General features: G+C 42.3%; 1 protein-coding gene across 1 annotated transcript in view; it reads left to right on the plus strand.

Annotated features, from left to right (window-relative positions):
- The first annotated feature begins 4,037 nt into the window (after positions 1 to 4,037).
- LOC140562256 (cadherin-2-like) overlaps positions 4,038 to 16,286 on the plus strand; it is a 171,516-nt gene continuing 159,267 nt past the window's right edge. The window contains exons 1-2 of the mRNA XM_072687751.1: positions 4,038 to 4,272; positions 10,845 to 10,953. Coding sequence (XP_072543852.1) covers positions 4,216 to 4,272; positions 10,845 to 10,953 — 166 coding nt within the window. The 5' untranslated portion in view covers positions 4,038 to 4,215. The remainder of the gene's footprint in view (positions 4,273 to 10,844; positions 10,954 to 16,286) is intronic.

Here is a 16,286-nt window from a genome sequence, read left to right on the forward strand (position 1 = left end):
AAATTATGCCAAACTTTACATTTACATTTCAGGTTTACAGCATTTAGCTGACGCTCTTATCCAGAGCAACATACAGGGTTACTTGAATTGCAGAGTTGGGCCAATGTAGTGTTAGGAGTCTTGCCCAAGGACTCTTATTGGAGCAACATAGTCACCCAGACCGGCAATCGGACCCCAGTCTCCCACATGTTGTGGTAGCTCATTGGAAGGTAGTGGTGTTATCCATTGCACCTCACCAGCCAACTCGCTCAAACCAACCTTTCAAAATGGATGGAAGCTGTTAAACTCCCCATTAAGACTTGTTCCTGCTGCAGACTGTGAGTTACATCAGAGTCATCGCCTAATTAAACTAAACTGGGTCATAAAGGAACATTCTTACATGGTCTCATACAGACCGAACATGAGAGCAAACCACGGCTAAGTGGAGCTTACTTTGTGAGACAGGCCCCTGGAGACCCCATACTTTGCCTGTTGTTGAATTTACCCCTCCTGGCCCAGCTCATGATGGGCTTGGTAATGGGCTGGTGAGTTGAATCAGGTGTGTTAGATTAAGGAAACCGCAGAACACAGGGTCTCCGTGAGCTGAGCTTGGAAGCCACTTGCGTTGGGAAAATGAACAGGGCTGTATTATTATTATATAGCTTGGACTGGTACCAGGCCCGGCAGCTGAGCCAACACGGCAATTCAGCAAAAACACATTATTGAGAATTGTGCATTGGTGCGAGTCCATTGCTTTGTGTGAAACAACAGTTTCTCCATTTCTGAGAGGAAGGTATGTGAGGAAGGTATGTGTGTTCATGTGCTGTTTCCCCCAATTCTCATTTTACATTTTCTGATTTGACAGGAGGATTTAGGCTAAGTGCATCCTGGCCATCGATATAGTTCGAAACCGCAGATGAAAGGTCAACATGAGGGCCGTGAAAAGGGCCATTAGAATAAACACAACAGGGTTCCAGAGAGGCCTGGACTTGCAGAACGCCTGCCCCAGCCACCATACAAAAACAGGGCTGCTATGCGTTGGTCTTTGATGGGCCGGGCTCCATAAAGTAATTGTGTACATAATCTCTGACGTGGAGCCGGCTTTCATGGGCTGATGTGTATTCATTTGAGGGCCGGCGGTCATGTGTGTATGTGTGTGTGGGCTCTAAAAGTGAGAGAGTAGAAAGGGAGGGAGGGAGGCCTTTCATTCAAGGCCGGTTGACCTTGCTGCTACCTAAGCTGATAGAGCGTAGCGCTAATAGCTGGGAGAAGCTCTGTTTTTTTCCCCTCCGTACGTTACAAGGTTTTGGTTGCTCACACTTGGTTAAAACAAACCCCTGAACGGCATTAGCAAAAGCCAGACAGTGGTATATACACAGGGCTATTTCTGTACTGGGCATGGAATGTAACACGGTGATGGGACATGAAGGCTTGAGCTGCGAAAAATGAATCACCTATCTACAACCGTCAGGCCCTGTTTACTTTTCATGTCATGACAAATCCATGTGACTACTAGTGAGCTATTCAGCTCAGTCCAGCTGCGTGAACACAAAGAATGATCCAAGGAAAGGCTTTTGTGACTAGCGTCAGTGCTGGGAAGCTGCACTGTATGTCCCAATGTTTGTGGACACCCCTACTAATGAATGCACTCAGCTATTTTACGTTGCACCCATTGCTGACACAGCTAGACACACAGAGAAGTACTGCCTATACAATAGGACTCTCTGGAGCAGATAAACCTGATGAACCTACTGGCTCCATGCTGCCCATGAGCTGTGGAGTGGTGAAAGAACTGTGTTCTCTGGAATGATGCTGATGCTCCTTTCAGTACTTTTTTGGGATGAGTTGGAGAGTTGACATGATGAGATGATGAGGTGGGGTGGTGATCATCATCTCAACATCCTGCCATACGCTCTTGTTGCTGAATGCAATCAAATCCTCACAGCTATGCTCAAGCTCCAAAATCTAGTAGAAAACTAGGACAGTAGAGACAGCTACTCCCACAAAAGCAGCATAAACTCTTTTTAATACCCTTGATTTTAGAAGAAATAATGAACAAGCAGGTGTCCCAATACTTTTGTCCATATACTAAATGAAGCTAACATACGTGCCTCTTATTAGTGAACGTAATATTTGCATTCTGAGAGAAATATTATTGATCATTTGTTGAAATACATTGACTGGTTCTCGGTACCTCACAGTCACTTCGCCACACCACATCTGGCAGCTGCACCTTTCTCCCTCTTCAGAGAGTCTCTGTGCTAATGAAGCACATTCGCTAATCTGTCACGTGAAATACAGTCCAGTAAGGGACTGTGTCACATGTTTAGCCTGGGAATTTCTGCGTGTCAGCTGATTCGTTCAGAAGAGTCGTGTAACTGAAGTACACCTGTGCAGCTGTGTCATTTTGTGTCAAGGCCCTATTTCTCTATGGGACATATGAATGGGGTTTTGGGGAACTGGGGAAAGGCATTTATAATACATATTAAAACATATTGAGTCATATATTTTCAGTACATGTATATGACTATGTACTAAAAAGATACAACAGTGTATTTCAAATATGTATGTACTTGTTAATTCTAAATATATATAGAAGTGTATAATGCCTTTAGTTTTAAAACAAAAACAAACCAGAAACTAAAAAACAAAAACAAACAAACAAACAAAACAACAAACTAGGAGAAACCTTTTTACACACACACACACACACACACACACACACACACATAACCTCAGAAAGGCACACTACCAATATTTATGGCAGCAAAATGTAAAAAAATTTATATATATATATATATATATATATATATATATGACTATGTACTAAAGAGATACTACAAACAATGTATTTCAGTGTATCTTGCCTTTAGTTTTAAAACAAAAACAAACCCGAAACTAAAAATGTAAAAATAAACAAACAAAACAACAAACTAAATTATATATATATATATATATATATATATATATATATATATATGTATGTATAATTTTTTTTCTCTCTCTCACACACACACACACACATAAGCTCAGAAATACACACTACCAATATTTATGGTAGCAAAATGCATATATATATATATATAGATATATATATATATACTAAAAAGATACAACAAACCATGTATTTGAAGTATATACTTGCTTATTAATTATAAATATATAGAAGTGTATCATGCCTTTAGTTTTAAAACATAAACAAATCTTTTTTTCACACACACACACATATAAGCTTATAAAAAATTAAATTAAATATTAAAAATGCATCATATATATGAGAAAGAGAGAGAGAGAGACACAGAGAGACAGAGAGAGAGAGAGAGAGAGAGAGAGAGAGAGAGAGAGAGGGGGGGAGAGAGAGAGTGAGAGAGAGAGAGAGAGAGAGAGAGAGAGAGAGAGAGAGGGGGAGAGAGAGAGTGAGAGAGAGAAAGAGAGAGAGAGAGAGAGGGAGAGAGAGAGAGACACAGAGAGAGAGAGGGAGAGAGAGAGAGAGAGACATAGACAGAGAGAGAGAGACAGAGAGAGAGAGAGAGAGACAGAGAGAGAGAGAGAGAGAGAGAGACAGAGAGAGAGAGAGAGAGAGAGATAGAGAGAGAGAGAGAGAGACAGAGAGAGAGAGAGACAGAGAGAGAGAGAGAGAGAGAGTGAGAGAGAGAGAGAGAGAGAGAGAGAGTGAGAGAGAGAGAGAGAGAGAGAGAGAGAGAGAGTGAGAGAGAGAGAGACAGAGAGAGAGAGAGAGTGAGTGAGAGAGAGTGAGAGAGAGAGAGAGAGAGAGAGAGAGAGAGAGATAGAGAGAGAGAGAGAGAGAGAGAGAGAGAGAGAGAGAGGTATATAGAGAGTATACAGTCATGCAGGGCTGTTTAATTTGCTGAGGGTTTGTTGGGGAACTAAAAGTCAGTGAGGATAAAAACGCCAAACAAGCAGAGAGGACTGAGGGGTTTGGCCAATAGGGGGAGCCAGCGAGCGAGCTTCAACCCAGCTCTGTGTGTGTGTGTGAGTGTGTGTGTGTGTGTGTGTGTGCGTGCTATGTGTGTGTGTGTGTGTGTGTAGTTCCTCTGTCCTTTGCCTGAGTTGCAGCCTCAGTACCAGCGAGGAGGGAGCTCAGAGCTGACCGCGGAGCTGCTTCATGGTGCTGCCTGTCGCCTTTCTCTTCGCGTTTTCCGCCGCACGAAACCCAAACGGATATTTACCCCGGATTTCAGAGGAGGTGGAGAACCAGCACGATCCAGTCCATCAATGTACCTCACCGTAGGCCGGGGTTCGCTTCTGCTATTCCTCCTGTCAGCCCTGCAGGTAAAAGCGCGCTGAGCCGCTCTGCTCTCCTCTGCTCGCCTCTCCTCTGCTCTGGCTCTGCTGCTGTCATGTAACCGGGCTCTTCCTCCTGACCGTAGAACAGCTCTTTTACGGTGTCTGGCAGACTGCAGGCTTCCTCTACAGCCAAAGACTTTCCCTCCCCACGCTGTGGACGGGTAACTTTGTGTCAGTGTGCATTTCTGCCTCGGCTCAGCAATTTTACGCGCTCCCCACAGCGCGTGGAGCTCCGTGGCTCCGGTGCTGGCTGCGGGGCTGGTGGTGCTGGAGGTGCTGGAGGTGCTGATGTGAAGTAGAAGCAGCACTGAGCTTCACAGCATTTCTAAAACACCTAGCTAACATGCCTGCTTTGACCAGGCTTCCCATGGTTTCTGTTCTTTTTCTATTTAACTTAAGCTGGAGCATCAGGGCTTTTTTCTAAATCTGGTTAATCTTGCAGTAGATTGTTTCATAAGCTCTCCAAGTGGTACAAAGTTGGGGAAAAAGAAAATTAGGTCAAGCAGAGATGTGTCCGGCCGAGCACAAGCTTGGATTTTCTTAAGACAAACTGAAACCCTACAAATCCCAGTTCATCAGTGGCTACACTGGGAGAAACACTGTGTCCAGAGGGGCTCTGGTGCCTTATCTTTGAGCACCCTTTGGGCGAGCCACTGCTGAGGAAGCGAATGAGTATTTGCATCACTTTATAGGGTGAGACAGGGTGAGCTGTTGACTTTAGACAGTGTGGAATTTGCAGGAAAGGTCCACAGACCAGACAAGCCAGTCATTTTGGTAATGGTCAGTGTTGACTGGCCTCACCATGTGTCATGCCGCTCTTCTCTTTTCCTCTTCCCCCCACAACGTGATGCCTAAACGAGCATGTCGAGCTCGTTCGGCCCTGCGTTTGGTGTATCCTGTGTAATGTGTGCTGTTAATTCAGCAATAACCAGCCTTTGTTCTCCCCCCCTTTCATTGAAATTCCGCTGATTGAAAGAGGCAAGTGGCACGAATACCCATAATGCCGTCATGCTCTGGAACTCGCATTCTTTTGGGGGCCTGCACAAAAGAAACTGGATTAAGACCTGGTGGGTGCTGGTGAGGGGGTAAATGCCGGGCGGTGGGGTGGTGGTGGTGGTGTGGGGGGGTTGTTTGGTCTGGGCTGTTGGGGGGATCGTGGAGATCTGAGTGCAGTTTGGGACACGGCCCGCCGTAGCAGCTCATGAGTTTGCAAGTGCACTCATGAAGAACCTAGAAGAACCGTTATTGAGATGTCTGTCTGTGTGAGAAGAACCTTCAAAGAAGAAGGTTCTTTACAGAGCCGAAAATGGTTGTTCTACAGCATCGCTCAAAGAACCCTTTATAGCACCTTTATTGTAAGTTTAAGAGTTTGCATGAGTAGACCCCCGCATGAGTAGTTCTCCCCACCTTTACAGTGTTTTTAAGGAGATTTTCGAAATTCTTCATAACGAAGTGAGGAGATGAAAGTCATTTCGAGCAATTTGACGTTAAATACTTACGAGCAGAGGCAGAACTGCTGACCGTGGTGGTGAACAGCATCCAGACGTCCGCCTCTAAAAGCAGCATTGTAGAAAGTTGTTGCAGTAAATGGTTAGAAATGCTTTGTCCGATGCCTGAGACACTGTTTTATGAAATTTCTGTGATTTCTGTGATTAGATTTCGGCCTAAAGCGTATGGTGGTCAAATGGTGGCAGGCTTCTAAGAACAAACCCATAAAAAATAGTATTTTTAAACATTTCCACTATTTTACCATCAGCAGTTTTCCAGAGAAACTCAGAAGACATGTGTAGCAGGTCAGTTTAGGTTAGTAAATTAAATGACGTTGACTTTTAGAGGTAGTGACACCTGGGGGCCGGATTCACAAACGAACGAATTTCACATTTTAATTAGAAAAAAAAATCTTTTTCCTAAAACCAAATCTATGTTCTTAAATATTTTCTTAAACTTTAACCTTACGCTGGCCTCTGAGACTGAAAGAGTACAAAAGGCCGGCCTCCGAAATGATCAGTATATAAAGTTGCTAGAATTACTAGAATTAATGTCTAATTTAACAGGATTAGAAGTGTAGACTGTTCTTAAAGTACTGGACAGTTGATCTCTAGCTCTTGTCTCCACTGCACAGATTTATCAGAATAACGGACAGTTAGGAATGTTCCTAATTGTAGGAATGTAAATAATTGCATGTTTTAAGAATTGCATTTAAAAACATTCTTATGGACGTCTCAGTGTTTATCTTCAGATCCTTGAAAAGAATTTTACAGGATTAAATGTGGAGATGGAGGAAAATTCGCTTCTAGCTCTTGTTTACTGAACGTAATATTTAAACGCTTAGTTTGATTCTGTTTTCCTGACATTTTGCTCTTTATCCTGCGCACAGGTTTCACTGAATATTAGAAAATTAAAGAAAATTTCACAATGTTTATGATAAGCTGTGAAATGCACCATACAAGATTATGTTACAATTGACCTAAATCAGAAAACAGTGACAAATGTCGTTAAGAATTTCTAAATGAAAATAATTAGAACCATTAAGAGAATATTAGAAGAACATTTGAGGAATTCTGAAGTGTTTATCTTCAGGTTCTTTTCTGTCTGGGATTAAACATGGAGATTGTTCTTTAAGTAAGTTGAAATTGAAAATATTTGAAGGCTCAGTTTGATTCAGTTTTTCCTCCCTTTTGCTCTTTATTACACAGATTGAACTGAATATTGGCACATTAATTTCACATTGTTTATGATAAGCTGTGAAATGCAGCATAAATGACTATGTTAATTGACCTAAATCAGAAAACAATGACAAAGAAAATAATTAGGACTATTTAGAGAATATTTGAGAACTTTTCTAAGGTTTTTAGGAGAATTGCATCTAAGAACATTCTTATGAACTTCTTAAAAGTTCATCATGAATTCCTAAATGCCGTAAATGTAAATGTAAATGTAAGATAGCCTTTGTGAATCTGGCCCCTGGATCCTATCATCACCACTGTAAAGAAATCTGTTAAGAGTTGGTAAGTTTTTAAACTTCTTGAACTTCTTAAAAGTTCATCATGAATTCTTTTGTCCAGATTGTGGTGTAACAAACTTCCCCTGATTGTCCGAACAGTCCAACGCTTACTGTCTTCAAACCCAGACTGAAGACCCTCCTCTTTTGAGAGTACTTGGGCAAATAGTAGAGTACTATGGTCTCAATATTGGCTTATGTTTAGTAAAGTCTAAGATTAGAGAATCTTCGAATTCTTTGTCTATTCAGCCGTAGCAATGCTCCCAACACTCCCCCTAGCACTAGCAATGCTCCCAGCACTCCCCCTAGCACTAGCAATGCTCCCAGCACTCCCCCTAGCACTAGCAATGCTCCAAGCACTCCCCCTAGCACTAGCAATGCTCCCAACACTCCCCCTAGCACTAGCAATGCTCCCAACACTCCCCCTAGCATTAGCAATGCTCCGACACTCCCCCTAGCATTAGCAATGCTCCAGACACTCCCTCTAGCCTTAGCAATGCTCCAGACACTCCCCCTAGCATTAGCAATGCTCCCGACACTCCCCCTAACGTTAGCAATGCTCCCGAACCCCCCCTAGCACCTCTTTACAAACTGCCACCAGTGCTGCATTGCTAGGCAGTCCACACGCTCTGAGGAAAGTGCCGGGTCCCCAGCGCCACCGCACCAGCTAACAGACGCCTGGGCAGCCCAACATCGCTTAAGAGTGATGAGGGGAGAGAGCGCCATCTACAGCCAACTGTGCTCTCTCAGACTCCGGCTGTAGATGGCAAAGCGGCACGGCTCGGGATTTGAGCTCGCGACCCCCTGACCATAGTGGTAGCACATTAGACCTCTGAGCCACTCGGATCCCCGTAAGTCTTGGCTTTTAAGGCTTAACCATAAATTGCAGGCTGATGATTCAGTTGCTGGTTGTAAGACGTACCATATAGCCGTAACTAGTAAGACTAATGTGCAGGTTCTGCAGCTCTGAGACTGAAGAACTGAGGTGTGGACACACATACAGAACCGGCCAGATGAAAAGGCAGCAGCTGTAACAGAGAAAGTTGCTCTACTTGAAGCCGACACACATTTCCAGATGCACCGAGGGGTGCTGTCAAACGCCACATGAACATCACACTATTAAATGATTATTAATGACATTTAAGGATCAGTCATTCGCACATCAGACAGACGTTTTAATAATTAATATGTAAATGTAGACATGCCTCCCTTAGATGATGACTTGGTGGGCTGAGACTGTGACAAGCACACATGCTCCGGAGGTCTATAGAGACCAAAGCTGTTCCTGATATTTAAAGAATATCACAATTGGCTTTAAAGATGATTGCACCTGCATTAATGAGGGATGCAGGAAGAAGTGGGAATTCTGGGCCAGGTGCTGTTATGTGGTAATCGTGGAAGGATAGCCTGTTTCTTGTAGAGCTACGGATGCGTTATGGTGAAGTAAGTGGCAGGCGTAAGTGCAGTAGTCTTATTATCAGCTTATTAGAGAGTTCCTCCTTCTGAGTCTTGGTTCCTCTCAGTGGTTCGTCTCCATAAGCTTAGAGAGTCTCCCACTCTGGGTTCTGCGGGCTCTTACTGATTCTTCTCGGTGCTGTTAGAGAGTTTGTCTTTCCGAGTCTTGCTTCGTCTCAGTGGTTCTTCCTCATGTTCTTAGAGAGTTTCTCTGTCTGGCTCTTGGTTCCTCTCAGTGGTTCTTTCTCATGCCCTTAATGTTTCTCAAACCTGAGTTTTGGTTCCTCTCAGTGGATCTTTCTTTTTTAGTGTTTCTTCTTCATGCTCTTAGAGAGTTTGTCCTTTTAGATCTTCTTAGAGGCTCTCAAACTGGAGTTTGGTTCCTCTCAGTGGTTCTTCCACATGCTCTTAAAAAGTTCCTCTGTCTGGCTCTTGGTTGCTCTCAGGGGTTCTCTCTCATGCTCTTAACATTTCTCAATGCTCCATCCTCTTAGTGGTTCTTTCTTATTCGTCATGCTCTTCATCAAGTGTCTCCTTTTAGATCTGCTCAGAGGTTCTTTGAAAGTTTCTTGAATTGGAGTTTTGGTTCTTCTCCCTGGTTCTTCTTCATGCTCTTAGAGAGTTTCTCCTTCTGTCTCTTGGTTCCTCTCTGTGGTTCTTTCTCATACTCTTAATGTTACTCAAACCTGAGCTTTGGTTCCTTTTAGTGGTTCTTCAAGCTCTTAGAGAGTTTCTCCCTTTGATTCTTGGTTCTTCTCGGTGGTTCTTCCTCATGCTCTTAAAAAGTTTCTTCTAATTGGTTCCTCTCACTAGTTCCTTTTTATGCTCTTAGAGAGATTCTCCATCTGACTCTTAGTTCCTCTCAGGGGTTCTCTCTCATGCTACTTCTCATGAGTTCTCAAAACTAAGGTTTGGTTCCTTTTAGTGGTTCTTCGTCATGTTGTCATTGTCTTTCTGAGTCTTGGTTCCTTTCGTGGTTTCTCCTTTAAGGTTTCCTCTGAGGGTCATAGAAACTTTCTCGGACTGGAGTCTTGGTTCCTCTCAGATGTTCTTTCTTATGCTCTTAACTTCCTCAAACCTGAGTTTTGGTCCCTCTCAGTGGATCAGCTCTTTGAGAGTTTTCTCAAACTGGAGTTTTGTTCCTCTCAGTGGTTCTTCCACATGCTCTGACAGAGTTTCTCTGTCTGTCTCTTGGTTCCTCTCAGAGTTTCTCCTTCTGGCTCTCGGTTCCTCTCTGTGGTTTTTTCTCATACTCTTAATGTTTCTCAAACTGGAGTTTGGTTCCTCTCAGTGGTTCTTTCTTATTCAGTGGTTCTTCCTCATGCTGTTAGAAAGTTCCTCATACTTGAGTTGTGGTTCCTTTTAGTGGTTCTTCCTCATGCTCTTAGAAAGTTTCTCCGTCTGACTCTTGGTTCCCGCTCAGAGGGTTCCCCCTCATGCTCTTAACGTTACTCAAACTGGACTTTTGGAAACATTCAGTGGTTCTTTTTCTTTGCCTGTGCTCAATATTTCCTCAAAAGCTGTTTGGAGATGTCGCTCATATCTTGATGTAATTGCTGCACACTTCCACTCAATCAAGCCGAGTAGGCTAGACAATGCTCACACTTTGCTACCTGCTAGAGAACGTAATGAGAAGTGTCATTCAGAAAGAGTGAACCGAGCGCCTGGAACAAGCTTTTATCCCACAGGACAGTAGAACCCAACCTTAATTCACACGCTCACACTCTAATACCACTAATTAGCGGCATATTCCCGACCATCCTTCACATTTCTGACCGTTCAGAAGGAGCCGTTGGTCTGACGCGGTCTGAGCTGCCGATCGATCACTGGCTTTTGCACAAGCTCACCCTCAGTGAAAAACAAACGGCTCCTGTTCTGGCCTTCCTGCCACGCTTCCCAGCAGAACACTTAACCTCGCCGGCCTCATTACCCTAATTGCACTCGCTGTCCTGCTATAAAACAGGTGCTGCCTTTGTGTGTGCGTGGATGTGTGTCTGTGTGGGGTGGGGTGTGTTGGTGTGTGTGGGGTGAAGGGCTAAAGGGCTCAGGATTGGGGAATGTTAATTGTGGACTGATGAGTCACTCTCTGTGTTTCCTGCAGACTGGCACACACGGCAGAGGCCCCCCGCTGTGCAGGCCAGGTTTTGCTGAAGATGTGTACAACGCTCCACTGCCCGAAAAACTACTGGAGGGACAGCCGCTGCTCACCGGTAAAGAAAATCTCCTTGGCTTGTCCTGTATATATATATATATGTGTGTGTGTGTGTGTGTGTGTGTGTGTGTGTAAGGGTGTAAGGGTGTATATGCCTGTGTGTGTTACGGCACAGCGGATGTAGGGTTTACCTACCTGGCCACCAACGTCGCTAGGCATTGTTATCTGGTTGAATGCGGGTTGCCACATTGGGCCAATGGCTAATGCCAACGTCAGGTTGACGTAGAATAGCGATGACAGCTGACGTGGATGTTTTGTTGGTTTTGTAGTGTAGTTTTACTCCTTAAAAAATTGTAGTTTGAATGGGCGGAGCTAAACTGTGGTAGGCTGAATGGGTGGGGATATGTAAATGAGTTGGTTCTTGTGACATCAGGGAATCATTGACTGTTTTTGTAGCTTTTTGTTTCTTGTAGCTGCTGTATTTCAATAAAACAAGGTCAATTCCATGGTCAAATCATAAGGATTACATCTATACATTGTTCGGTTGTGTTGTTATTATTTTGCACAATAATAATATTTCATTTGAACTTAAATATGGACCTGTTTTAAACATGAAGAGGGATCATTCCAGAATAAACCACCGCTAACCTACAAAAATAGCTTTACTTGAGTGTCTAAAATGGTTTAAATGGTGCACTGTACCATTATTAATACAGAAACTGTCATTTCAATCATACCATGATATATATATATATATATATATATATATATATATATATATATATATATATATATATATATATATAAATGGCTATACACCCACTGCTACCACCTGCACTGTTTATCACAGTGATACAGGCTAAACTGGTAAATACTCTAATTAGCCATGACAATTAAACCACTGACAGGTGAAGTGCGTAGCACTGATTATCTGGTTCCAGTGGCACCTGTCAAAAGGTGGCTCTACATATTAAGTGACAGCTGAGTTGTTGATGGTGACGTTGGTGTTAAAAGCTGGAAAAATGTGCAGCCATAAGAATCTGAGACACTTTGCCAAGAACCAAGCTGTGACGTTCTAGACGACTGGGTCAGAACATCTCCAAAACATCAGGCAGATCTTGTGGGGTGTTACCGGTATGCAGTGGTCAGTACCTAAAAAAAAAGTGCCCCATGGAAGGAGAACCAGTGAACCGACGACTGGGTCATAATTGACCAAGGCTAATAGTTGGTGCGACCCAACTATTAGCTCCACCGCTCAGCTTTTAGAACCTACAGGATCTTCTGCGATTGTCTGAAGGTGTCCAGATACCACAAGACACCTTCAGAGATCTTGTGGAGGCCATGTCTTCATGTTAGGCAGGTGGTTTTAATGTTATGTCTGGTTGTCAGAATTAGATCAAATCTGTGGTTACTGGAACTTTTAGCCAGTTAAAATTGATGTCAGTCCAAACGTGGGTGTAGCTGTGAGGCCTTAGTGTATGCATGTGTGTGTGTGTAGGTGTGTGTGTGTGTGTGTGTGTGTGCCATAGTGCTCTTGCTGGGAACCTACCAAGAAAAAAAAAGGAAAAATGAAGGAAACTATCAAATGTTCTCTGTGTGTGTGGACATGTGTGCCGGTTGTTCAGAAGGTGCTGTGGTCTGGCAAGAGCACGGTTTCAGTGTGTGTGTGTGTGTGTGTGTGTGTGTATCTCCGAGCTCCATGTGTGTGGCTCTGCGCTATGGTGGGTGAAAACAAGCTTCAGACATATTTAAACAATTAGCTGCGCTGTTATGTGGGCTTAAAAGCCATGTTGTTTGGTTTGTATGCCAATAAACGTCCAAATCTGGAGGGCTTTAGCTCTGCTTCTAATCATGGACTCGCACAAAGAGTTTTTTGAAGGGCTTTTTTTTTTGCTGAATTTCCACTTTCTTAAATTTGCTGCCAGAAAGAAAAACAATGGAAAACGGAGGGAAAGCAGTCTCCCCGAGTTTGTTGTTCGGAGTGAAACAGTCTGTTTTAATTGTTGGCAGTTAGAGGAAGAATCTGGTCTCTCACCTTCATATGGAAATGAGGCCTGTGTTGTTGAGGCAGAGGGCTGATGAGCTCTGTGGAACATGGCGGGCTAGCAGCACTGGAGGCCTGCGGGCTCGTCGCTGTCCTGGGAGAGTCAGGAGCCGGGAGCAATGCACCTTTACGCTTGCCGTAATTGTTTCGCTGCTTGTTGACATCAAAGCAGATAAAAGCAGAGGTAGCTGGATCGCAAGTACCAGGCGAAGTGGGCCGGTGGTAGAGAGGTCGTTCCTCCTCCTTTGCTGTTGAATAGCATCCCCTTCACAACACATCACAGAATGACTCTGCACGCTTTGTAGGATCTCTTAGTCGGACGCCTCCACATTGCTCTAGTCTTCCTGACCCCAGAGGAAAACATCTCGCACTGAAAATGCTTCTTGGTGCTTGGTGTGTTTGGCAATGTGCTCAAGTGGGATTTGAACCAGCAGTCATTGTGAGGGATTGTTCAGAGGCCTGCTTATTTGATTTGAGCTTTGTACTCCTGTACGAACAGTGTGGCTTGTTCTAATCGGGTGTGGGTACAACTAATGATCATTCCTGGATTGGATTAATCGTCGATTGGATTAATTCATCTACTGATCAGCCCATTACGCTTTCTGCAGTTTCTCCTGGCCATCATTCAAAAACCTGGTCTTTGCGACAAGCAAACTTTTATGGTTCTGCAAAATTAATAGGTGCTATATGTCTGCCAACGCTCCCTGTAGTGCATCATAGGGTTGTCACGATACCAGAGATTGGATTTCGGTACCGATACTGAAGTGTAGTACCATAGTTAGGGTTGCAATGATAACTGAGTTTAGATATTAATACAGATATCAAAGTGTAGTATCATAATTAGGGTTGCCATGATACCAGAGTTTAGATATTAATACAGATATCAAAGTGTAGTATCATAATTAGGGTTGCCATAATACCAGAGTTTGGATTGAACACAAAAAATGAAATTTTTACAGATTAATTTTTTGATTTTTTATAACTAATTAATAGTCTAATAGTCTAATCCAGCCTAATCAATGTAGCATGCATCTTTTTGGGCCAATAGACTCTAAATGTAAGAGCTTAACTGTTCTTGTCTTGTACACGTGGTTCTGGAAAAAAAAAGCATTTACACATTATTTAGATAAAACCCACATACAATATTGCCAAAATAATGTTGACTCCATTTGTTTCTCAAAGAACCACGCTATTAAGGACCTTTCAATGATTGGTTCTTCTTTGGTATTGCTCCAAAAACAGTTTTTTGACATTTTTTAAGAATGTGGGTAAAATCCAAAATGTCACCTGGAGCTTTCATGTAGAAACATCATATCTCAACAATATCAACTCTATAGAAGAGCCTTCCTAACTTCCAATAGACGTCAATGTAAATAGATTTACTTGGTTTATTCATCATATTAAAAAAAACGAAGAACAGATGGCTGATCATTTTTTTGTGATTTTGTTTGACAGCAATGATAAATAAATAAAATATTGATAAAAAGACATTATTGAATTTTGGCTATGTTACAGTATTTATAATCAGGATAGATCTGTTAATATATAATTGTCTGAACAACATGTTTTTATTAGATTATCCACAGAAAATGCTTCACATTTTCACGTAATTAAGCTTAATCAGCTTAATTAACATCTCATTTTTAATGCACTCTCTCTCTCTGTCTCTTTTTTTAAATCTCTTCAAATGTTGAATAAATCAAATTCATATCTAAATATTTTAAACACGACCTCATTCAGCATGTTCTGACAGTGAGATGAGGAGATACAGTGTAGCTGAACATTCTGCCCACTGTGTTTCAACCAGACTGGGTTACAGTTTACATTCACCACTTCTGTGGTACTGAATTCAGCTCCAGCACTCCGAAACTCCACTGAATAAAACATCTACATGTCCAGTTTCAGTCTCCCACAGACCCGTGTGGCCCATATTGGTCCAGAAATTATGATTCCTAATGGTCCTGGGCTGGAACAAATGGGAGAAACCTTGAATTGGTTTAGAGCTTTTTTGTCATGTGGAGGTTTTTCAAGCTCTCTACAAGCCTTTAAGATGGCCAGCGACCCAAACGTACTGTATCTCGTGTCTGTGCTAAAAAAAAGAACCATTTTCGGCACAAGAATGAAGTCAACATCTAATAAAACATGGCGGGTGTTTATATGACGTCTGTACAATCTCATCCTGCCTTATTTGAAATATTATTACATATTAATACCGATTCCAAAGTGTAATACCATAATTAAGGTTTCCATGATACCAGAGTTTGGATATTAATACCGATATCGAAGTGCAATACCATAATTAGGGTTGCCATGATACCAGAGTTTGCATTTTAGTAACAATACCGAAGTGTAGTACCATAATTAAGGTTGCCATGTACCAGAGTTTGGATATTAATACAGATACCGAAGTATAGTACCATAATTAAGGTTGCCGTGATACCAGAGTTTAGATATTAATACCGATACCAAAGTGTAGTACCATAATTAAGGTTGCCATGATACCAGAGTTTGGATATTAACACCGATACCGAAGTGTAGTACCATAATTAAGGTTGCCATGATACCAGAGTTTAGATATTAATACCGATACCAAAGTGTAGTACCATAATTAAGGTTGCCATGATACCAGAGTTTGGATATTAACACCGATACCGAAGTGTAGTACCATAATTAAGGTTGCCATGATACCAGAGTTTGGATATTAATACCGATACCGAAGTGTAGTACCATAATTAGGGTTGCCATGATACCAGAGTTTGGATATTAATACTGATACCGAAGTGTAGTACTATAATTAAGGTTGCTATGATACCAGAGTTTGGATATTAATACCGGCAACGAAGATGTACAGTATTTTAAAACCATAAAATGACCAAATACAGCGGTCAGTTTGCTGTGCTCAGGGTGACACAGTGAACACTAGACGGTTTTAAATCAATCCTTCAATAAATGTTAAACTGTCGATCTGACCATTACATACGCTAAACTGCTCTGAATCAGGAGAGAGAAGCTGGTTAGCATTAGCTTAGCTTAGAAATCGGAATGGTTTTGGATCAGTGGCCCACTCGCTAAGCCGGTGTCGTGACACATCCTATCCCCCCGGACACATCCCATCCCCTCTGATGGCATTTTACAGAAGGACCATTCAGGACCCAATACGTTAGCCAGCTGATGTAGCAAGCATGCTACTCGTTGGCCAATATATAGTATTCCAGTATACATTACAGTATACATTTACAGTATACATTTACAGTATACATGTAAACATGATGTTAGATCAAATATTCTAATTATGTATTGAACAATATTTATATATATTAACAATATTTGATACATTGTGTAACTCA

This window comes from Salminus brasiliensis, chromosome 9 (genome assembly GCF_030463535.1).
Source record: "Salminus brasiliensis chromosome 9, fSalBra1.hap2, whole genome shotgun sequence".
In the NCBI taxonomy this organism is placed as follows: Eukaryota; Metazoa; Chordata; class Actinopteri; order Characiformes; family Bryconidae; genus Salminus; species Salminus brasiliensis.